General features: G+C 36.9%; 3 protein-coding genes across 6 annotated transcripts in view; 2 read left to right on the top strand and 1 right to left on the bottom strand.

Moving 5' to 3' along the window:
* tmem54b (transmembrane protein 54b) overlaps window positions 1-3,948 on the bottom strand; it is a 15,242-nt gene extending 11,294 nt beyond the window's left edge. The window contains exon 1 of one of the 2 annotated variants that reach the window (XM_073930877.1): window positions 3,786-3,948. In XM_073930877.1, the coding sequence (XP_073786978.1) occupies window positions 3,786-3,798 (13 nt within the window). In that variant the 5' untranslated portion in view covers window positions 3,799-3,948. 2 annotated transcript variants of the gene reach the window in all.
* Window positions 1-25,686, top strand: part of hpca (hippocalcin) — an 802,589-nt gene that overhangs the window by 108,072 nt on the left and 668,831 nt on the right. The gene's annotated exons all lie outside the window — the stretch shown is intronic.
* Window positions 6,848-25,686, top strand: part of zgc:91944 — a 30,483-nt gene continuing 11,644 nt past the window's right edge. Inside the window, exons 1-6 of one of the 3 annotated variants that reach the window (XM_005159611.6) lie at window positions 6,848-7,107; window positions 7,600-7,711; window positions 18,559-18,970; window positions 21,249-21,334; window positions 24,056-24,166; window positions 24,920-25,045. In XM_005159611.6, coding sequence (XP_005159668.2) covers window positions 7,633-7,711; window positions 18,559-18,970; window positions 21,249-21,334; window positions 24,056-24,166; window positions 24,920-25,045 — 814 coding nt within the window. In that variant the 5' untranslated portion in view covers window positions 6,848-7,107; window positions 7,600-7,632. 3 annotated transcript variants of the gene reach the window in all.

Genomic DNA, 25,686 nt, shown 5'->3' with positions numbered 1-25,686 from the left:
GTAGTCATCTCAATTTACACATTTACATTTGACTAATCTGAATGGCCACAATAAAGTTGAATTAAAACTTACTGTTAAAAATAAATTTTAAATTAAATAAAAATACTAGTAACATTGAGTACTAGTATCTTATAAAGAATTTAGCATTGATTGAATTTATACAAAAATGAATTATTAAGAACTAGTTTGTAATATTTAAATTATCAGCATCTAATAAGTTAGTAGAGACCCATAGCATACGAATGTGGGCCACTTTAGGCAATTATGCGGCACTGGTGGTATTCCTTCGGCCCAGACAAAATTAATGTGAGCCTGAAGTGGCCCACCTGTACAATGGCAAAGGGGGGCCAAAGATTCAAATTCATATATGGGCCATTTAAGGCAAAGAATTATGGCAAGCTGTAATCTGAATGACAGCCTAATGTAGCTCATGTAGAAAATTGTGTAGAGAGGACAAGTTATCTTAAAACATTTGTGGGCCACTTTTGGTGAATATGCGGCACACTAAGCTATGGCTAATGTGGATTTTAGCCTATAGTGCCGCAGAGAAGATATGGAAAATGTGTCCCAGTTATCCTAAAGCAATTGTGGGCCACTTTTGGCAAATATTTGGCACAGTTAGCTCTGGCTAATGTGGTTGTGAGCCTAAAGTGGCCCAGAGAAGATCTGGCAAATGCGGCCCAGTTATCTTAAAACATATGTGGACCACATAGACTAAAGTCACCATCATGGAGAAAAGTGTTTGCTTTTAGTTTTTAAGAACTTTCCTTGAAAAGTTTATTAAAAAAAACAAAAAAACAATAAAATTTAGTGAGGCACAACCTGTGATGAAATAATATAATTCACTGATGTTAACCAATATGTTTCATCTATTATTAAAAGTAACGTAACAACATGCTTGCACATGCCACAGAATTATGAAGGTATATAAGCAGAAATAAAACTATGGTTCAACTTCTGCTCACCGAGACATCAATAATCAACGTACTGTATGAACCTCAACAATGGTGAAAATTAACTAAATGAACAAAACTCACAAACAGGAAACTAAAAGTGACAAAATCAACAACGTCATCATGGACAGCAGAATCAACAGCAAATAATGAAAACTGGAGCATCAATAAGCTAGAATGTGTTCATATATGCATGCGGGGATTTTTGTACTTTGCCACACTTAGCAAGTGTAAGGTGTAGGCCAGATCTGGACCAGAATAAAAGCAAATTGTGGTCCAGAATAGGGTCAGTTCTGGTTCATTTGGTTGAATTCTGGATGATATGTGATATTGCTATGGCTTAATTGTGGCCCAGATCTGGCAAACAGGAGCAGACCGCCCAAGTGCCATCATTCCATGCGGTATGTGGGCCGGATGTAAGTGTCTGGCGTGGGCCGGATTAGAGCCAGATGAATTTTACTAGCTGGGGAGTACATTTCTATCAGCACTGGATTACGGTGATATACTTTATATGCACGCACCTCTGAATGTTTTTTTTTTAATTAAATTAGATATCGTCTATCATAGTGCCTCAAGATTTGTCACTGATTTAAGTGCACGCACACATCACTGTAATTTATATAAAATGACAGAATGGACCTCATTACAGTTAAGGAGAAAAAAAAAAACATATCTTAGTTATTTTAAAGCTTTAGTTGGTAAATTGGCATAGTAATGTATGTATCCATGTGTATCCATAGTATCCATGTAATCATTTGCATGGATATATGCAAGCATTTGCAACGTGTTAAAAAAAAACTATTTATTTGAGGTGCATAAGTGACACAATGATCTGAAGATTGAACATGTAGTTTAGAGAATTTCATTTCATTTCTCAAAGCCCATCTCTCGCCCAGAAAACAGTAGGAAGCCCAGGGTTCAAGGACCTTTTGAGCTCAGGGCTCTCTCCTGGGACAGCATGCCAAACAAGCTTATAATCAATCATCGACTAAGTGTGAACTCTTGAAATTAAGTTGAAACAAAAACTGAATTCCCTCAGGTGCAATAAGTTGAATTATAATTTTACAGTTGAAATGTGGAACAGCTTGCACAGTTGAGCTACCAAACGCATCTAAGAGGTCTGCGATGAATTTGCAGTCATTCCACGAATTTACAGCCTCCAGTAGCTTCCTCTTGACAACATAAACTGTGAGTAACAGTAAAGCTCAGAGAGAAGACAAGGGTCATATTTTCACATGGCTGTGCTGACAAGCGTTACAGATATTTTGCCGGTGTGCTCTGGGTAAGACTGTGAAAGCTGAAGGAAAGATTAGAAGAGGAGCGGAGCGGTGTGGGTGGACATCATTTCACTGCAAACACAAAGGCTCCACTGATCCACCGAGGACATGGTTTGGGCTACAGGAGAGATGTCACCTTCGTTAATCATTACACACTTTGTACACTTGGCACGGCAAACTACACAGATAATGGCTCGTTAGACGTTTGGGACATCAAAAAAAAAAAAAAGTTTGACAGTGTTCATGAGGGAAACGCTGCAGATATTGCACATTAAAATATGATTATCTGGCTTAGATTAATGCTTCATTAACTCTTTGACAGGAGTGAATTAAATGCTCAGTGGAGTGGGTAACATTTTTCAGCTGATGAAAAGTGTACAAGACAAAAACATTAAAACACAATTCAAAAGCTGAGAACAAAACGGTGAAAAGTTCACTGTAAACATGCTGGGTTCCACACAATATGAAGAAATTAAGTTAACTTCAGTTTTACAAATGTAAGTGGATTGAACACAAAACAATTATGTTGTCCCCTAAAAACAATAATTGTATTGTTTTAGCTTATTTTAAATAAGTAGTTTAAACAAACAGCAAACATAATTTGTTCCAGTGTATGTGATCTTCAAATAGTCTTCAGCAGTTCTTTGCTTTGCAATCATGTATGAGAACTAGTTTACATACTAGAACCTACAAAAACCTATAATGGTTCTCTGGCCATTCTTTTGGGTGTTTTGGTTCACACAGTAAAACCCAAAAAGTTAAGGTAACTCAAACCATTTGAGCAAACCGATTGCAACAAACCATTTTACATTCAAAAACTGAGTAACTTAATCCATTTGAGTAAATGAAGCAATTTAAGCTAAGTAAAACTCAATAAATGTAGAAAACTCAAACCAACTGGGTACTGTAAAATCCAATAAGTTAAGGCAACTCAAATCATTTGAGGAAACCAATTGCTACAAACCATTAGAGTTAAAAAACTATATGAGTACGGCAAACTTTCTCCATTTAAGTTGAAGTAATGAGGTAAATAATTAACCCAATACATTCACCAATGAGTTCAAAACTCTTTTCAAATGAGTAGAATGAACTTTCAGTACATTTTGAGTTAACTACACTCATTTCAGTTGATAAAGTTGACTGTTGGGTTTTACAGTTCAGCAATTAACGTGCTTAATTATGGCCAAAAAAAATCATGATTAGTGCAATTTGGCAACATTTTCTCTTTAGAATAAGAACAGTATATTATTTATACAGTGCTATGTGCCATTTTTAGCCTTGTTTCCATTCACATTAAACAAAATGTGATGTCTAGATTAAGGTCTTTAAAAATCAAAACTTTACAGCATATCTGCAGCATTTCACCCAAATGTTTGGACATTAAATTAAACTGCTAACCCAACGTTAGCTTAGTGGTTGTTTTTTTTTTAGAAGGGGTTTAGGTTTGAACATTTCTTTTTACTGATTGACAGAGAAACACATAGTGAAAACATCGTTTTTAAACAAAAATCACTTTAAGGAGCATTGATTTATTTAGCTTATTTTAGTAACTCACCTGAAGTACCCATCTGAAAATAGTCCAATCTAGTTTAAGCCCTTGTTTTGGTCATGGCACTTCTGCAAATATTCCAGGACGGATTCCTCTTTTCTGTACTGTCCCGATCACACATGTGTTTGTGAGGAGAAAGTAAGTGCCCTGGATATTCATTTACAGACTGGCCAGACTTTGAGGCTGGTAAGTGTATAAATCATTAGGTAAATGATAGGTTTCCTGTTTTAATGTTCTTATTAATAATCCAGCTACTAGATTCAGTTTGATTTAAAAGAATAGTTTGCCCCCCAAAAGGTTAACTTCTGGTAGTTAATTCACCCTCGGGCTATCCAAGGGAGATTTTTTTTTTTTAGGATTTTTATATGAGGATTTTTATCTGAAACAGTGGTCATTTGTGATTTAAAAAATGTCTTTTAAAAAATGCACTTTCATGTGGCTGATGTTTAGTACATTTTCATTTTGGGGGAACTAAATAAAAGTTCATAGCTACATAATTAAAACTAAGATTCTGTCCACAAGAGGGACACAAACACAAAAAAGAAGAGCAATGCATTTTCACTGTTTTCCTTTAAAGAGTACAAATGTGGTCCTCTGGAAAATTAAAAACTATATAATTATGACTTTTAGATTCAAGTAGGCCTAATATGAAGTAAGATGATGTAAAATATAGTTTATATAAAATATAAAAAATATGCTTTATTTCCTGCTTTAAATGTTTTTTCATAAAAAAGATTCTCATTTACAGTACATTATTACTGCTATTATACTCATATTAACCGGTTTAGGGTAACAGCCTATTTGCTCCTGTGTAAAGCACATAGGCATAAGATGGTGATGAAATGGTTGTGAATGATTTTGAGTTGTTTTTTTATTTTTTGTATTTTGAATGTAGGCCAAGTTTGAGGTATGTTATGTCATATCTATAGGAAGATCATCTTAACTGTCTTGAAAAACAAGAAGAGCAGTGGAGTCCATCACAGACCTCTGCTTTACTGTGATTTAGCGTTGAGTTTAGCGCCCTCTCTCTGTTACAGGGTGTAACTCATCATTTATATACTGTATGAAACGCATTAGAAGAACACGATATTCAAAACATTACGTTTAAAATATGACTTAGTGCGCTTTAAGATTAGTGATTTGGTTATTTAAAAATGTTTATGTCATGTTTATGTTTTTAAAAATGTTTATGTCCTACTTTTTGTCCCCACAAAGTGGTTACCAAAATGTTTTGTGACCAGCATTGTTCAAAATAAATGATTTTGTGTGTGCATAAATTAAGTCACACATATTTGGAGAGAGGGTGGGAAAATATTGACCGGCTGCATTGATCACACAGTCTACTCTACAGCACTGGTGTTAAAGTCAGTTTCTGGAGAGCCACAGTTCTGCTCACTTTCGCTTTAAAGGTGACCTATCATGCCCCTTTTTATAAGATGTAAAATAAGTCTCTGATGTTCCTAGAGTGTTTGAATTTTCAGCTCAAAATACCACACAAATAATGTTTATAACTTTTTGAAACTGACACTTTTAGGCTTTGATAAAAATAGTGCCATTTGTGTAACTGTCACTTTAAATTAAAATTAGATTTTTTTATGCCTCGATTAAGAGTATCAATCATTGTTTCTACAGACGTTTTTTTCTACCAAGTGTGATTATAAAAATATATCTATAATTATTTTCTACCATTAGACTGGCTAAATTCACACATTATTGTCACACAACTATGTTTATACCAGTGATTTTTGCACCCTTTAACACACATTACACTAATTAAACATAGCTAATCAAACTAACTGAGTCATTCAGGTTTGTTTGCAGCCCACAGGTAAGTGTGTTGTGGCCCTCCAGAAACTGAATTTGACACCCCTGGTTTTAAGTGTGCCATTTCATTTTTACACTAGAAATTCATATAATCTCTTTTCTCTTTTTAAATTTTAAACAAAGCATGTTAATTTGGGGAAATGGTTTAGTTCGCATAAGAACTGATAACGATTGAGTGTGGATGGGCAGCAGACTATTCTAATAATATTGTTTCCTGGATATTATCTTCATTGTCTTTACAGGCCAGAGATGGGTCATCTGTTTACGTCTAGCCAACATGTCAGCTTTTTATAGCGAGATACAGCATCTTACAGGATGCACACCAGGCTGGTGATCACCAGGAATACAGTTATGATTGATTTCTCCTGAGGAACTGGCATTTCATTCAGAAGATGGAAATTAATCGCCAACTAAACCTACCCTCCAGAAAAGTACACGCATTATTTAAAAGAAAATCATAACCACAATTGATTATGAATGACAGTTAACTTATTAGATTATTCCTGTTATGCAGCGCATTCATGCATATTTGAAAGAGTATCCTTTACTATATTTTTAATAGGGATTTAACGGAATTATATGTTTTAAGATATGTTAATAACTACAGGACAGTGTGTATGCAAATCAACACAGACAGAATAACTGACTAATTTAGTCAAATAAATGAATTATGAAGCAAAACAATTTGTTAAAAGCAAAATGTTCCTGTGAAACATTTGAGTTTAAAATAATATATATATTTTTTATGTAGGCCTATAGTTTTTCCATTGTGGAAATTTAGTATTTTATCAAATTTAACAAATGTTTTTGATTGTGTTTTGATTGTTTTGAATAAATAATTATATGTTGGGCGATTAGATTTTAATAGTAGACTGTTTATTACTTAGGCTAATTTTATTGTCTTGATCAATGTTTTTATTTTTCCTAACCCTTTGTGGTTGTATGTCTAGTACCCTAGGGCAAGTGACTCAGCACATCCCAATAATTATATTAGTCTATAATATTAATATGACATGAAATGTCTAGTGCTCAGCAGTAGTTCATTGTGCATTTTTGTTTTAAAAATGGAACAAATCCGTACAGAATAGCAGTCCTGCTAAATCTGACAAATGTAAACAAACTTGAAAAAAGTAAATATTAATTTTACATTTCGCAACTGCTTCCAAATATTTCCTCACAAATACTAACAGAATCGTTTTACGCGTCGTTAAAGATAACGTAAACGTCTGGAAGCCTCTTCTGGCATCCACTTCCTGCATCCACATGGGACTGACTGTCGCTGCGGGTGAGAGGTCAATTGTTGACTTCCATATATCCAGTAATATTATGCTGCGGCATCCCAGGACAATGTGACCCTCCTCGGATCACCTTCATTAGCTAGTTGAAGCGCCTCGGAGTGCGAGTGAGCGCACGGGAGGGCCAAAATACACCCAGGGCGAGCAGACACCGCTCTCCAGCCGCACCATCTCCAACTCCGGCTGCAGTTTGACGGTAGCGCGGGGAGGTAAGGCGGATTACTGCGCGTTGAGGGCATATAGCTTTTCATGCTAGCGGCGATACTGTAACTGTAGCGCTCTGTGCATCAAAGCTGCGCTGCTATGAAGGCATCTCACACCCGCAGTCATAGCAAGTGATCAATCGAGACGCGAATCGCTTTCGAAAACTAAAGATCAGGGACTTTTTGTAGTAGTGCATGACTTTACGCGCTGTCTGCCAGAAGTAAAAGCTGTCTTCAGTTCACTGCGTTCATCTGCAAGTGTGAAAACAAAGGCGAAGATAATGCATTCTTGCATGCAGTTGCACAGCAGCGCGTGCCCGCTGGGGTTAGCCAGTTAGCGCGAGCTTGACACAAAATAAAGTCATGATTACAGACGTGCGTTTTATTTGAAGGTCGATGTTAAAGCAGACCGTAGGCGAGTAGTTTGTGTGGTTACTCCAGCATGACAAACTGGCACATCCTGGCAGGCTGTTTGTAGTTATTGTGATGTTTTGACAGCCCCCCTTGTCCCCTGCGGGTGACTCCTCGACCATGCGACAGTGGTGCCTTCCTGCTGTGGCTCCACGCGCCGAACCGCTCCCTACGGGCCGATTATCACCTCAAATCTCAGGTAGGACAACACATATGATGTGCAAACACTTTAGCCAAGTTATTGTGTACTGCTAGATTCGCATTTTCTCCTGAAATCTCTGTTTTCAATGTACTAAAAGGCTTATTGGGAAATAAAAATGTATTACATTGATATCATGTTTATATTTTCGTGTCCCCTGATGAAAAAAGTTGTTTGCTTGCCCACATTTTTAATTCAAAATCTATATTACTTCATTAATTCTTAAGAACATAAAAGATTCACATTTAAAGAATCTCTCTGTATACATGTGTACTGTATATATGAAAATATAATACCAAAGTGGTGTGTATAATGTAGTCATGAGGATTATATTATGTACAGCAGTGTTTCTCAACCACGTTCCATCGAGGACCACCAGCATTGCCTGTTTTGGATGTCACCTTAGTCTGTCACACTAATTACAGGTCTTTTAGTCTCTACTAATGAGCTGAGGATTTGAATATGGTGTGTTTGGTTAAGGAGATGTGCAAATATGTGCAGAGCTGGTGGTCATTCAAAAACATGGTTGAGAAACACTGATGTACTGGATATATAGCAAAATATACTGTACATTCTATTCAGTAAGTATGTCAGTAGAACATTACTGAAGAGTTTTAGCTGAAATCATGGTGATTTATGAAATCAAGTCAACTGTCTGTAGTTTTGGAGTACAAAAACAACACATACAGGCAAAACAAAATTAATATCAGAGGCTCTTTACAATACTCTCAGGTTCTATGAAGTGGATAAACCCCTTACACATTATCCATAACCAGGGTGTCCGTGGATTCTTTAAAAGTATTAAAATGTGTCAGCGCCAATAGCCTAGTGGTTAAGTTCACCAACATATAGCACCTAGGTGCTCATGGCAACCCAAGTTCGATTCCCAGCTCGAGGTCCTATGCTGATCCTTTCCCTCTCTCTGCTCCCAATGCTTTCCTGTCTGTCCTTCACTGTCCTATCACATTAAAGGTAAAAAAACCCCTAAAAGTAATTAGAAAAGAAAGTCTTACATTTCAAAAGCAAAAATTTAGGCCTTATAAAGTCTTAAATTCACTGAAATATTGTGCTGTGGGTCTTAAATCATTTTAAACAGGTCTTAATTTACGTTCAGGTAAAGCTACCCTATCGGGCCAACATACACAACTTTTTTTATATTTATATTATATTTATATTTACAAAACAGATGTTAAGATATGTTTAAAGGAAATTCTCCAAATGAAATTCTCCAATCGGGGGAAGAAAACTAAAGCAACACATTCCTTTCCATAATCTTTTTTTAATACAAAAACTAATTAAAGACGTAACTGGGCCATTAGAAAAAAAGTCTGTAAAAGTCTAAAGTTAAATTCCTAATGGTCCTAAAATGGTCTTAAAATGTCTTAAATTTGACTTGAAGAGACCTGCAGAAACCCTGATAACATTACTTTTAGACCACGGCCTATTTCATGCCCATGATAGTCTACTCTAGAGCACAAGTTTCCTGTCGCTTAATAATATAAACACAGATGTTTGTTTACGACAGAGAAGGAGGATGCATTTTTTGTATCGTTAATCAAAATGATATAGTTGCTTATCCTGGATGCTGAAAAAGCTTGTATAAAAACAGGGGTGTGATTATTATTATTTTTATGCCATAAATTCACATTTTATTTGCTAATTGTGCTGTGAGAATAGAAAGCTATAGAACTGACCACACTTTTGATAAAATAAGATATTTCAGGGTGTCCACAGGGTCTGAAAAAGTATCAAAAGTTAATAAATCTAAGAAAATTAAGACCCACAAAAGGAATGAAAAAGTCTTAAATGCGTTTTTACGAGGTCTTTAATTTTGTTCAAGCAGTTGTCCAAAGTGTAGCATAAATATATTTATTTTCCTCCTAATATTAACTACGGTGTGCTTAATTTACACTATTGGTTCAGGCCGGTGTGGTGAGAAGAAATTGAGTCCAGCCAAGCTCCTCCATCCGGGTGATTTCATGTAATTTGCGACAAATGTGGGAAGGTAATGTGACGCTCTCCACATGCAGCGAAACCATAGAGCGAAAAACACACACCAAAATGGGAAAATGTAAGTTTGCGTACTCCTGGTTGGAGAAAGACGAGTTTAAACAGTTAGTTTGAAGCCTGTCGCAGAAAACAACCGCGTTATTTATTCTTTCAAGCTTTGTTTCTTCTGAGCTTATCGGAGTTCTGTTGCATGGTTGTGCTCCATTGATTTATTTATCTACCACTGTTTATTAACAACTGTTTATTAAGTTAAAGGTTTGATATTGATTAGAAGTATAAAATATTAAAATATTCAGAGGTTTTTAAAAAGTCTTAGAAGGGTATTGAAATAACCCTTATTATTTCTGTATATACTATTTATTTTTGTAAGTGAAATTCTGGATCTGTATGAAGGAGAGCAGACCTTTCAGGATAGAAATGGTATTTAGCCTCCTGTTGTCCAACTCAACACTGAATGTTTATTTTTATTTCTATTAAAATAAAAACATTGTGGCATGGTGGCTCAGTGGTTAGCACTGTCGCTCGCCTCACAGTAAGAAGGTCACTGGTTCAAGTCCCAGCTAGGCCAGTTGGCATTTCTGTGTGGAGTTTGCATGAACTTCCCATGTTAGCCTGGGTTTACTCCAGGTGCTCCGGTTTCCCCCACAGTCCAAAGACATGCGCTATAGGTGAATTAAAAAAACTAAATTGACTTTAGTGTATGAGTGTGTTTGTAAATGTAAGTGTGTATGCATCTTTCCCGGTACAGGGTTGTGTCAGGAAGGGCATCCGCTGTGTAAAAACACATGCTGAAATAGTTGGCGGTTCATTCTGCTGTGATAAATAAGCGACTCAGTGTACCACTGATTATTACAGCAAACCGTACCATATACACACTAAAATCACAGAATGGCCGCAAACTGTTTTAAAGCCGTTCATTGATTTAATGCTTTGAAATGATACAAATGGTTGATTTGACTGAGCTCCAGACTGTCACGCTCCGCACCATTTGAAGAGGCTGTGGTACATTATGTAGTAAAGGACATTCAGTTTCCTATTCAGACTTCATCAGACCTCAGTGTATAAACAGAAATCATGGGTATTCATTTTGTTTTACCCGTGTAATTTTTTTATGCTTTACAGTACTAGTAGCCCTTGACTTGAAATTTATGAGTCCCCATAAACCACAGTTTCAGCTAAAAACCTTCTCTAATGTTCTACTGAAAGAATAAAGTCACCTCAGGATGACCTTAACAGCAATTTTTCAGTTTTAGGTAAATTGTACCTTTAAGTCTTCTGATCATCCAGACTCAACAACACTGGCTCAGTTAATGAGTTTGGGGGTGTAACCATTGTAATCTGTTTTGCTGATCAATTGCAGGTTTTTTCTTTGTTGTTGTTGTTCTGTAGAGTGCATTAGAGTCCCCCCACGCTTTCAGCAGCCTTCATTTTGAAAGTGTTTTCTCTCATTCATCTCTCAAAAAGGTTTTTAAGACTTAATAAGCCATGAATCAAACCAGCCAGCTACAAGGTGAACCAACCACGACATTATGAACATTGATTTAAGGTCAAAATAATTGCTCTTGAATTAAAGTATTTGAAAATTGGACAAAAAAAGAAAAGAAAAAAAACAATGATGCAAGAATGTGCTTAAATGGTTTAATACTAGAAAGAACTACAATCTCATATACAAGTCATATAAAAAAATATAGAAACAACATTTTGGGCCCAATCATACACCCGGCGCAATGTGACGCAAGGCGCAGCGCAATACTTGTTTGGTAGTTTCAGGTTGGCGCAAGAGTCATTTTGAGGCGTTGCGCTACGCTGTTTAAATAGCAAATGCATTAGCGCTCATATGTGCGTCCATTGGCGTTCTGGTCTAAAAAGGAAGGCGTTCTGAGGCGCAATGCTGGCACGTTGCTATTTTGAGAAACTAAAATAGATTTTTCATTAGACCAAAACAAACCCGGTCTAAACTCCGGCGCAGAGTTGCGCCTCGCTTACACACTGCTTAATACGCACAAGAGAGCAATAGGCAAATATCTTTACATATGAAAAAATTTTAATATTAAGGATATATATATAGGATATAATAAGAATAGATATAGGATATAAATATATAGGATTAAAATATTAAAAAACATATAATTTTCTAGCCTACATAAATATGAAAAATCACTGCTTTTATGTTTTCTTCATCTCGGGAGGCTTTTTCAGTTCATTCATAACAATTTGCTTTTGTATAATGTTATTATTATTAGCAGTATCATTTATTATATCCATATTTATATTTGTTTTATTAAAAACAAGCTTAGATTTGCCCACCTGTCAGGTTTTAGACCATGTCAGGTTTTAGACCATGTGTTTTAGGATATAACTCAGGTTTTTGAACACACTTCGTTATTATTGTTCATTTATTCGTTTGCTGGAAATTAGAACTGAATTTAGAAATAGTTTTGAAACGAATATTTGCGCTTAACAAACGCAATTAATTATTTATAGACTAATTGATGTCTGTGCTTAAAGGTTTCCCTATCCGAAAGTGAAAGTGATCCAATATCTCATTCTCACGCAGTAGATGCTCTGTTTAACAGTTTTCTGTTAAAAAAACTGTCAACTGTTAACTGTTTGCTAGTGAAATGCTCAGTTTTTCCACTTAGACTTACTTTACGTCCTGTAAATAGCGAATGCGCTCTTGGCGCGACGCAGCTGGCTCTTAAAGGGAATGGGAGATGAGACTCTTAATTGGTTTATTCTCAAAACACACTTATAACTCATTAAGAAAATAAACTCAACACTTTTAGACTATGCGCCACGGCGCAAAGCCGATTTTCCCATCCGTAAATTAGCAAAAATGCGTTCTGACACGCCCTGAAAGCGTTTGCGCCCTGCGTTTTGCGCTCTGCGCATGGACCGTCAAAATAGAGCCCTCTTTGTTTATTGTAAAATATAGATATAGAGTGTCTAAGTAGTTTGAGATTGCAGGGAACCATGAAACCCCCCTGTCTCAGCAAGGTGTTTTCACACCTCTAGTTTAAAAAAAGTCAGGAAAGTGGGTGAGTCCACCTTTGTTTAGGTGGGAGTGTCTAGTGGCGAAAGAGGGAAGGGTTTGCATTAAAGGGGGGAGTTTCAGTACATGCACTACAGCTGATTTTTACAGCGGCAACACAAACACAGACGCAGGGGAGGTGGCTCGTGAACATGTTTACATGGACATCAGTAATCAAATTATTTGCCTTAATCTGAATAAGACAATAATATGATTAAGGTGTTTACATGAGTTGCTTTTTGAATGTTCCTTTCATGATCATGTTTTACATGTTATAGCACATAGATTAATTAACATCATTGCATCATTGCCACACTATTCACATTTACTCCAGAGTTTATGTAATTTTGGGTGTTTCATTCTTAATTTGTCGACTTTAACTGCAGTTTGGCACTTTCACTTTCGTTTAGGAACATTTCATGCATTACCTCCGTGACAAATAAGATATTGAATGTGAGGAATTGCTGGAAGAGTGTTGTTTTAATGGAATTTTTGATACTGCACGCCGTAGGGAAGGAAAAAAAAACTGTATTTCTCGGTAGATGCAGAGAATAGCATAACATCTGTGTGTGTATAAACTGTACTGTCACAAAACATGGCAAAAATCATCCATAGTAAAAATCCTACATGACGGTAATAGTTTGATTAAGATGTTTACATCCTTGCATTCAGAGAGCAGCATTTAGAGTGGATCGTTCAGTCCATAATATTGTTGTGATATTAACATACTGTAAACTTAGTAACTAAATCATTTTGACTATAGTATGTCTTTAAAAACTGAGTACTGCTGATGATACACACTAAGTTTGCCTCTGAATAAACATAAAGTACACTAATCACACATCAAATCCGATGAGAAAAGACAATCAACACAAACTGGTATTGTGTCTATTTTTAAAAGAAGACGAGCAGCAAACCCGGATTTCCAGTAGTACAAAGCTCTCAGGTAAAACATGTTCCTTACAAACAGATTTTTGTCACGTGTTTGCAGACTTCTGTAATAAACAAATGTGGACCCACATGCAGCGGTGCTCTCATTGCGGGAAACAAAACCTTTGTTGTGGCACATTTATAAACGCAACACTGATGACCCATGTCTCCGAACAATTCTTCTTTTTCCACTTGTATTATTACGGTTGGCAAAAAAACATGGCGTCTCTCTGCCGTCTGAACTCTGTAACAGATAAAAACTGTCTTCTAAGCTATCATGCATATTAATGAAGTTGCACCTCATTCACAATAGAGCGCGCTGGTTGGTTAGAACCAAGTACTACTTAAAAGGTAGATAATTACGCATATAATTATGTCGCTATTTCACTACTAGGTAGAGATGCTGTAAAAATCCATCTCTGCCTCGCTCTCTCTCTCACAAACACTTTGGACATTTGACCTGCTGCGCTGGCCTGTTTGTGAGGTAACGTTTCCTCTCCTCTTGGTGGTTAAAGCGATCCTTATAGATTCAGGCATGAACTTGCCTGAGGTGCGAGTTTTCTCTACTGTGTCTATTACAGGTTACCTGTGATAAACGTGTATAATGCACATATAGACTGTAACCGCGACAGTTCTTCCCACGTGACTCATCGGTGAACAACGTTTTCAACAACCCTTTCTGTTAAACGGGTGAAGACAATGACCAATCATAGGGGTGTAAGACAGCGCTCAAAAAGGAAGTGGGATAATATTTACGTTAGTTTATTTTCTACAAATGCTCATGTTGTCTTCTGTTCATGTGTTGTAGTTTTGTTTAATACATTTAAAAAGCGTGTTTTCGTTGAGCAGGTCAAATTTGAGGTCCAGTTCATATATCTTACTGCTTGTATTAAAGGACAAAATTTTATTACAAATAATATATAAAGATAAATATATTTATAGATTTTAATGAAAAAAAAATCTTGTGTTGTGAAGAAAAAATCTAGTTATGTTTGGAAAGCATCATCGGTGCACCGAGATATCGAATTGAATCGAATGGCATGATAATTGTAACCGAACCATGAGTCCAGTTTAAAAAGAACATATTTTTAGAACACTAATTACAATACCGTGATATTGTGGAACTGTGATATTTTTATCCAAGGTTGTCATACAGTCAGAATCTTGTACCGGCCCATGCTTTGTCCTAATGTTTCTAGCAGCGTGGGACACACTTGACTGTCAACATCTCAGAAAATGTGTTTTGGTCTTTCGTAACCCTTTAAAGAAGATTGAAATAATAATGTTGTTTATCACTTGGAATTTTACAATTAAACATGACATCAAATAATAGGGGCTAATGACAACCTTGTTGGCTAGTCTTAAAATTTTTTGTTTAAAGTCAATTTCACAATGGAGAAAATGAATAGGATTCCTTCAAATCCCACCTGCAAAATTGGCTCACAGCTTGTGCAAGTTTATTAATGTTACAGGATGAGCTAATTGTGCATTTCCCTCCTTTTCTCTGTCTGGTTTATTGTTAGTTACTACAGTTAATCAGTCATGTTTGTGGTAGACTCAAATTGGGACCGGATGCAGACCTAAAAGTGTATCCTAATCAGAGAACATCTGTTGTTTTGCTAAAAGTTATTTTTGTCACTTTACATATGTTCTTATTGGTTAGTTATTACACTGTATGCTATTTCTGTGTATTTTATACAAAGAAGTATACATACAAAAGTGCGTTCATACAAAATGCTTCGACATTCAATTCGAAAACAAATATTGAACATTGCAATGTTTTTTTTCCTCCACCTTCAACCACTTTTGAGGTCTTTTTTTGCAAAATTAGCTTGTGCTATTTAAATACTATTGTCAACAGCATAAAATCCATATTAAAAACATAAATGTAACAAAGTCCATAATAAATCAAAGTTTACAATGATTTTTTTGCTAACACACAATGTTATTTATGTGAAAAATTAATCTGTGCATGTTAATCCACTGAAAAAAACAGTTTGTTTTGGTAATCTTCAATCAAGGTCCGACCATTTGCTTCTACATTTGGAATGGTGGTCTTTCTCTATTAACATCAGTTTGAAGGGCTTTGTCCACAATATTCCTAAACACATCCTTCTTAAGGCTGGATTTAAACTTCTTCGTAGAGCTGTGCGGTTTGGGGAACATTTAGTTTTTGACAGCTGTTTGTAAGTTCTTTTTAAAACTAGAAGTTAAAGTCAACACTAGGGGCTATGTAATTACTAGCTAGTTTGTAACTGAATTTGTTAACATGTTCTTATAGCAAACTATAGTTAGGTCTTAAGCTTTCCATAAAGTCATGCGTATAGATGTATTTAATGACGTAATATTTAATAAGAAGCATTTAAATCGTTAAAATGCTATAAAATTCTGCAACTAATGCATCTATATATAACTGTCCTACAGAAATGAAATGACAAATTATATTTTTATAGTACATTATATTACAGTCAGTCACTACAGGCGATGCACACACCTGCATCCCGAGCTGTGGAAGCACATGAAAAACACATGCAGTTATCAAAACATTAAACTTTCATTTTGTGTGACTTTGAAACCAAAATATTCCCATATTACCAATGTCCAATTTTTTTTTGTTATAAATTTGTCTATTATTGCTTCTGAAGTGGCAGATGCCATCATCCCACTCATCAGCACTTTTATGTGTGTGTGTTTTTGTTTTTTTGGGTGTTCCACATAGTTTGGTTGTGCAGTTTTGATTGGGCAGAACGAAAGTTTGCTTGAATGTTTCAAATTGGAATTCGATTTCAATTAATCGCATAGCCCTACTCTGAGTCAACCGCACTCGTATGGTCCGGCGCAGCCTTTGTGCGGTGATGCCAACGCTGACGGGCACCTCTCAAAAAATGTAACTACATTTTGAAACGACAAATAGCGCAATCTCTGTGATTGGTCGGCTTGGTAGCTGTGACGAGTGTGGGCGGTGTTGAGAGCCGCGAGCCAGATGGAATGATTTACAAATGTTGAGTCCCATGAAAGAGCTCCAGATGGAAACTTTTGTTTTGTGTTTATCTCATGATTACAGTTCCACCAGTTCCCACCTCAGAATGAGTGAGTTTTAGCTACATTAAGGTAGTGTTTAGAAAAAACAAAACACTCGTGAAGAAACTTGACACAGAGGAACATAACCTACTGCCAGGTAGCGTTTCGGAAGTGTTATTGCAGAGCAACACAAACAGCAAGCAGAAGTATAAATGCACGACTACATGTAAAGCATGGGCCATGGGTCACAGCGATCACTCAATGCTAGGGGTGTCAAAATTAATTGTTTTTTTGGTGCACCGTGATGCAGATGCGGACATTTCGGTATCGGTTTAGTAATAACCATAACCGGTTACTATGTACTGACGTCATTTATCTAATATGCGCTACTGTGTGTGTGTGTGTTTGCTGGACAGTCTTTTACTGATACAGAAGTCCCTATTTCACTGCGATTGAGTGAATGAAAGTAAGGGCGTACTCACACTATGTACAGTTCCCTTGAATTGGGCCAAATCACGCTTGTCCCCCCTCCCATCTCCCCCGATGGCCCGCACTCACATTACATTCGGGCATGGGCACGCTTTTGTCATCGATGCTACGCTGTTCAGTAAGCGCTTTGGCTCAGCACAGTGAAGATATATCGTTAAAGTCGTTTGATATGCAGTCACATGCAATCTAATATTTCGCCGAACAGATCTGCCACTTTTGATGCTCATAAACAATCATAAAGTCCTCCTGCTGCAGGAATTAGAAGGTTTGCTGAAGGTGCAGCTTTGGTGCATTGAGGGATTTGCGTCTTTAATAATCTACGACAGTGTGCGTTCATTGTACAGTAAGAATGAATCCATATAAAACAGTCCCTTAAAAGTCACGTCTCGCTTTTAGTTTCGGACTCAGGCGCATTTGCACTCGCACACAAGCGTACCGCACCAAAGCCCAAGTAAACCGCGCTCTGGCACACCTCTTCCAACCGGGCCAGGGCCAGCCAAGTGAACCGTGCCTGAGCCCGATTCAGAGCACTCACACTTCTCAAACGATTTGAAAAAAGGGCCTGGGCACGGTTTGGATAGCATAGTGTGAGTACGCCCTAAACTCCATTTCTCTCTCTCACTGTGGCCCATTTGACCTGCTGGCGTGACTTTTCTTCTCCTTTCGGCTGTTACAGCTATACTTCTGGATATCACACAAGCGTGTCTGCAGAGCGAGTTTTCTCTACCGTGTCTATCATGGATCAGCTGTGATCGCCACTGCCGTTTTTCAGTGTCACTCATCAGTAAACAGCTCCAGAGCGTTAGAGCCAATCGCAGCCCTTTCTGTTGAGCGCTGACCAATCATAGAGGTGTAAGAAAGAACTCACTAGACAAGGCTCAAAGCGAGCGGAATATTTGTATTAGTTTATTTGCTATGAATGCTCATGTTGTTCTGTGCATGTACTTGAGTTTTTAAAGGTACAGTTTATATATCTGACTATATTAAAGAAGTAATTTGTATTATAAATAGTATGTAAATATAAATATATTTATACATTTTAATACAAGAATTTTTGTGATGTGAAGTATATGAAGTATGATAATCATAACCGAACCGTGAGACCAGTGTAGGTTCACACCTCTACTCAATGCAGAAGTATAAACCAGCCTTTACTGTTAGTTTCCTACAAGGGAATGAAGCACAAAAGAAAACCCCGCCCCCTTCTCAATATTCTTTTTCAGTTGGAAGTACATCAACATACTGAAACAAAAGTTTCAGCAAATTTCAGTTCACACAGACTTTATTGGTGCATAAATTGCACACTTCTCATAAAAAGAAGTGTAAATGTCAATAGAACATGATTTGGCCTTGTTTTATCCCACAGATGTCAGGATGGAGTGTTGTGATGGGGAGCCGCGCTACACCATTGAACAGATCGACCTGCTCCAGCGCTTAAGGCTGTCGGGGATGACCAAACCTCAGATCATTCAAGCCCTTGAGTCTTTAGACAGGCTCGATCCGGACCATCGTACCCCATGCTGCAACAATCACTCAACTCAACCCAGCGCCCCTACCTCCGCAGCCCCTGCTGCCCCGTCATCCTCCTCCTCATCTTCCTCGTCTCTTACCTCAGCCACCACGCAAACCCCTGTAATTGAGGCTGCATTATCACCCAGTAACAGCTACGATGCCTCACCTCCACCCCTGTACCCGCCCAGTGGAGTTCAGAGATCGTTCAGTTACGATTTGGCAGAGGAGGACTGGGATCTGGAGGAGAAGGTGGAGGAATACATGAGGTACCATATCTGTTACGAGCGCACATTATGAGCTGCTTCTGTGGGCTTCTCTTCTCAGGTCTACTGAGAGGCAGAGATTAATATAACAGCTGATAATGACAGCGAATGTCCCTGAGCAACAGTGTAATTTTCACAGAACAAGAACCCTTTCTGAATCAGGTCAGGTGGACAGTTGGTGCATATGGATACTTTCTGTAACTTTTCTTGTAACGGCTTGGGCTCTGGAGAATGCAGGATGCTCCTCATTTAAATATACTTTTATGGCCAATTTATTAGGCACGCCTGGCTAGTTTGTCTTCAGAACTTCCTTAATTCTCCATGGTGCAGATTTAACAAGGTGTTACTGGAAACGTTGCTTTTGGATTTTGGTCTGTATTGAGGGTAAGGTGCAGGTGATGCAGATTTGTTGGCTGAACTGAATATGATACTTTACTCACGCAATTGATATCGAAGTTGGTAATTGTCTTTCTTTCTTGAGTCAAAACGAAATTAGAGCTTTCAAACTGCAGATTCTGATGGCCATACATGATCCCAGTCGAAGAATGGGAAAATCAAATCAGCAAAAAAGTCAGAGAAAAATACTGCATGTTTCCCTTAAAAAGCTTTTCAATTTCATTTTGACTGAAGAAATAAATAAATTGCAAATCAAATCTTGAATGACATGGCTTTTAGCACATGATAGAGACATTTTTATTCTGGAAGTGCACTAATCATTTTATCACTTGTTCCACCACATCCTAATGGTGCTCTTTAGGATTTGTGGACTGTGGAGTTTATTTAACTCAACTGTCATGTTCAAGAAACCAGTTTGAAATGATCTGACCTCATTGACAGTGCATTATGGAAGTAGCATCACAAGATGAGTTCACTATGGTCATAAAGAAATGGACATGGTCATGGACATTAGGGATGCAGGGTATTGGAAAAATTTGACATTGCAATATTTTGTTATTTTGTGATTATACATCGCGATATGAATACAATTTCACCAGATTTGAATATCTCTATATGAAAATAATTTATAGTTTTAGATAGATTGGGAGGATTTTGTAGGGCCTTCCATCTGCATAAAACATAATAAGCTATATACAAGCATAGATCAATTTAATACGATACAAATGAAAGTGTGTTTTATGGTTCTAGTCAGTCTGCGTTTTATAAATAATTCAATAAAACTGATCATTTTTAATGTTACAAACAATACAATTTCTTATGCCTGAATTCTTTTGAAATCCTCATACAGTCATAGGCCTCAAAAACATGCAAATTATTCATGATAATCCAGACCCAACATTGCATACACTGTGATGAGACCTTCGAATAATCACAATGCTGAAATGATATATTGTGCAGCCCTTATTAATGCTTAGTTGGTATTTTGAAGACCTAAACTGTGTCAAGAAAATATCTTGCTTTGATTTTGTTTATGCCAAATTTTGACACTAGCTTTGCTGCAGCAAACATTGAGACCCCTCGGACCAGAGAACTTTTGTCCAATTTTCCATTGTCCAATTTTGTTGAGCCTCTGTGATTGTAGCCTTGCTTTGTTGTTTCAGAGATCTGGGCTGTAATGAATAGTTCAAGAAGGCCTTTTTACTCCCAAAGCTACTGCTCACAAGATTATTTCTCTTTTGGAGACCACTCTGTGTAAACTTTAAAAATGGTTGTGTGTGAAACTCCCAGTAGAATAGCAGTTTCGGAAACACTAAAACCAGCCCAGTGTGACACCAACGACCATGTCACATTTTAAGTAATTAATTGAAATGTTGTTGATTTTTTGTGTGTGTGATCTGATGCTCTGTTTGAACTCCTGCAGATCTTTTTGACAGTCTATATCAGGGGTCACCAATCTTGTTCCTGGAGGTCCGGTGCCCTGCAGGGTTTTGCTCCAACTTGCCTCAACACACCCGCCTGGGTGTTTCAAGTATACCTAGTAAGACCTTCATTAGCTTATTCAGGTGTGTTTGATTAGGGTTGGAGCTAAAATCTGCAGGACACTGGACCTCCAGGAACAAGTTTGGTGATCCCTGATCCACATGCTTAAATGTATTGGGTTACAGCCTCAAAATAATTACATATATTACAAATATCTGAATATTTGCATTAATTAGGTATACCGTATAAATAGGCCTATGGATGTACAGTACATATTATGTAATACCCTAAATATAACAGTCGTTTTAGAACATATTTTTAAATCTCTTTTTTTTTTTTTTAGAACTGTTAGACTCTGTGCTTTAGTTTGTTGCTTTAATCCTTGTCTTTATTTGGACTGTAGGAGGGACAGCAACCTTGTGAAAGAAGAAATAAAGGCTTTTCTTAATAACAGAAGGATCTCCCAAGCAATTGTTGGCCAAGTCACAGGTACTCTGCATGCTTTTTTTTTGTCTTGCACTGGGGGAGGGTGGTAGTGTGAATAGTTTTTTTTTTTTTTTTGTACACAATCAAACCTTTTATTCAATTACAGTCACATATTATTTCCATACAATATTTTTCTGCTTGTCGAGTGTGCACCAAACTTTTGTCCGAATCAACCCTAACAGAGAGAGAATCTAGGCCAACCACAGCTTCGATAACCAAAACGTTGAGATGGTGGAAAAACATCAAGCAACTGAAGCTGATAATATCTGACTGGAAAGAGGTCACATTTACAGCTGATGAGAGAAGTGCAAACCAACTCTGTGGAAGCAAACTGTGATTGCAAACTCAGATTGCGTTTCCACCTCTTAGTTAATATGTTTCCCATTCTCAGAACTATTGCATGCATTCTTGATGTTTTACACAGATTATATGTTATACAGCAGGAAAAATCAACACTGGATCTGATGAACCACACAGAGTACAGATTGGGTTCAGATGTGCTTATAGTATCAACTTCAGTTTGTGTTGAGAACAACTGGATAGTATTCTCTATAAAATAATAAAAAAAGATGTATGTTTGAGATTTTAAACAGTATTTTTAAAACCCTCTTTTTAATGATTGTAGTCAGTGTATATCATTGTAATGGTGGAAATAAGTATTGAACACATCCTGTTTTTTTTTCTTGGAATAATATTTCTAAAGTAACTGTTGACATGGAATTGAACCATATTTTGGTAAAAACCCAAACAATACAAACTAAAACAAAACAATTTAAAAAAATCTGAAATGAGTTATGTGTAATAGCAATGAAATGACACAAGGTGAAAGTGCTGAACTACTGAAACATGTTTAATACTTTATATAAAAGGCTTTTGGGTGATGGCAGTGTATGGGTTTTTAACCACAGTAGTTCAAACTGTAGCTCTGCCGAGTGACTAAAAAGTTATCAGCATGATAGTAAAAAACTACATTTTCAGTCAAACTATTCTTCTGCAATCTGATACAAAAACGGAAATAAGGGCAGTATTAATAGCTTAAAATGTGGTAGAGCGTTGCTATTATGTAATTAAATTGTATTGCAATATGGAGCAATTAAGTGTTGATGTTAAATCAAAAGTAATTTACAAATACTTGATAATGACATGATTTAATGACAACAACTTGCTGTGGTTAAAACTGAATTAGTTATAAATAACTCGATAAAATATGAAATGATAAAAACATAATTATAACTGTACTCGGCGTAAATGTAAAAATGAAGTTACCAGAGGTAGAAGGAGAGACAGAGGGAGGGAAAGACAAAGAGAGCAAGTAGGCCTCAAAGAGGCAGAGAAGATAGACTCCAGATCAGGAGAGGAGCAGAGCAGGAAAGTGCAGACCAAGAAAAGAGACAGTGCAAAGTTTACCAGCTGTTTTGCATCTTTTTTGACCATGTGACTACAGCCCAAATACAGAGACATTCAAACTGACCAATAAACATGTGACCACATTGTAAAATCCCCAAAGTCCACACACACCCCAGGTCCTGATCTAATCAGTATCTGCCTTTGGAGTCAGTATGGACCTTCTGTGGTGAAAAAGACATGTTTTGCCATATAAACAAATGCATATAATAATTTTCATTCGTACAGCAGCTTACAGACGCCTTTCATATGGAGAATGAAGTCACATGAATTGCTCAGGTGCGAGATTTTCACAGACCTCAACAAATTGTAAAATTCTTGATGGTTCTGTGGGTCTCGTCTATCAAATCTGATCTTTATTTTTTATTTTCTATTGGATTCAAGTCAGGTGATTGGCTGAGCCATTCCACAGCTTAATTTTCTTTCTTTGAAAGCATTTGAGAGTTTCCTTATCTGTGTTTTGGATCATTTTCTTGCTGAAATGTCCACCTTGGTTTTATCCTCATCATCCTGATAATATAGATGTTGGACTGAAGCAGCTAATATTAATTTTCAATGATGAAGGGCGGAGGGTTGCTGAATAACTACTAAGAAATTTCAGCTGCTGTCTAGACTTTCACTGCCTTTCTACACCTCACTTTCTTCATGTGTTCTATACTTTTTCCCTGCGTCATTTCATTTTATTACGCATAACTTAATTTGTAAACTCTTTGGTTATCAGCATCCGGTGATAATTTCAAGTCAACAGCACCTTTAGAAATATGTTTCTCTGAGAAAAATGGTGAAGTGTCTCATTCTATAAAGAATATAAATTAATTTATAAACCATATATTCTTCAAAATAAGTTGGACTGTCAACTGCATTGCTGAGAGAAAATATATTTACATTTTTTAATTTAATTACAAAAGAATATCAAATTAAACATTTATATTTCAAGTATCTATTCCCCTTGTGCCACAATAAATCCTTAACGTTTTAAAAGAATAATAATAAAAAGGAATACAAAATTCTATATTAAAACAAACTGATATTAAAGTCAATTCATTTGTTATAAAAGTCCGTTCTAAATTATTAGATATTTTTGTGAACTGAAATCAGTATTTGGCAAAATTCTACACATACAATCACATAAATAAATTACCTGCTTTGCTTTTGGCTTAATGCATGATATCTCTTTGCTTGTCAGAATAAAATGTAAATATTACAAAATTGGTTGATGTTTCTAAATTATTCAGTGGAAATCAACCCTTTTCCAGAACTTATCCTTAACAAATGATCACATCACACATTCAAAATTTGCCCTGTGTTCATATTCTGTAGGTATTAGTCAGAGCTACATTTCCCAGTGGCTCCTGCAGCAAGGACTGGAGATGAGCGACTCTAAACGCAGGGCATTTTATCGCTGGTACCTGCTGGAGCGCAACAGCCCAGGTGAGCTGAGTTTCCATTGCAGGGACATGATTTGCCAAAAGCAAGGGCTTGGATTTCTGAGCAGTTTTATTTATTTATTATCATTTGCATTTGCTTTCTTGTTGTTTCCCCCTGATAGTTGTCATGGTCCTTGAGGGCTTTGCATTTGACGAATTGTATCTTTCGACGTTCGAATGAGCAAGTGCATTGGAAGGACATGCCGTGTTTCTACACTGAATTGAAATTCAATCAACTGTTGTCATTTCCCATCAGTTATGTGCTTAAGTTAATGCTGTTCTTGGCACATCCAAGAAGTGTAGGTTGTTCCAGTCGGAAATGAGCTTTAAAGCCTTTTAGGCTGTAACGCAGCCAACACTGGCATCGTCTTGCATTTATAATAAAGAGAACGTGTTGATGTTTGAAGGAGCTAATTAAGTAATGTGAAGCCCTCCAGGACCACTTCTGCTCTCCATCTCCCAGGTTAGACCCTCTTGTGTAGCTCTCAGTCCTGATCCTGGGTTTGTCAAATGCTGGTTTTCATGTCCTCTTTTGCACTTAAGTGCTGTTAACACCCGACCCTTACTAACTGAGCCCCAAGCATGGCGCTTTTACGTTCTCTACGGTGCTAGAGAATTGAGCATGGCTCCGAGATACTAATCCTGCTTCTTAACACTGCAATGTTTTCTCAGAGTACTATCTTAATTTTTGTTAATTGTCATCACCCCTCCGAGGGAACCTAGTTAACAGTTTTCTGATTGCCCAAATGGGTTAAAGGAGTCAGATGGAGTGAAAACCAGCATGTTCAGGTGCCCAGGAGCAGGACTGACTCTCCCTGGATCAGGCAGAGAGAACTGCTGATGCACCTCCTCCCCTGGTACTCTGCTCACCAGTCTCAGCCAGGTAATGTTCATCCGGCAGGGTCAAATCGAACTGAAGTACTTTGGGAAATGAATAATTGTTCCTTTTTGAATCTAAAGTTGCCTTTCATCTCCAACAAATGATAAAGCTGCGGCTTGTAACGGTGGCAGTGTACAATGGCATACACAGGCTAGTTGCATAAATTTAGCCTACATGCTAAATAGGTAGATCATTTAGAAAATTTATATTGTCTGTTGATGTACTCTTATGCTATAAGATTTAGGTGACTTAAAATATATTTAAATTTATTTAAAAAATACTTTTGGCTTCAGTAGAACATACAGTGCATCCGAAAAGTATTCATAGCCCTTCCCTTTTTTCCACATTTTCTTATGTTACAGCCTTATTTCAAAATGGATTAAATTTATTTATTTCCTCTACACACAATACCCCATAATGACAATGTGAAAAAAGATTTTTTGAAACTTGCAAATTTATTACAAATAAAAAACCTGATCATTCACATGTACATAAGTATTCACAACCTTTGCTGAGTATGGAGTCCTGTGAAGGAGCTCCGGATGGAAAGTTTTGTTTTGTGTTTACCTCATAGTTAAAGTTGCTGCACGTCCGCCGGTTCCTGCCTCAAAATGAGCGAGTTTGAGCCGCTTGTACATCCCGGA

The sequence above is a fragment of the Danio rerio genome, chromosome 19, assembly GCF_049306965.1.
Source record: "Danio rerio strain Tuebingen ecotype United States chromosome 19, GRCz12tu, whole genome shotgun sequence".
In the NCBI taxonomy this organism is placed as follows: Eukaryota; Metazoa; Chordata; class Actinopteri; order Cypriniformes; family Danionidae; genus Danio; species Danio rerio.
Note: the sequence above shows the minus strand (reverse complement) of the source record. Positions and strands in the feature narration are given on the sequence as shown.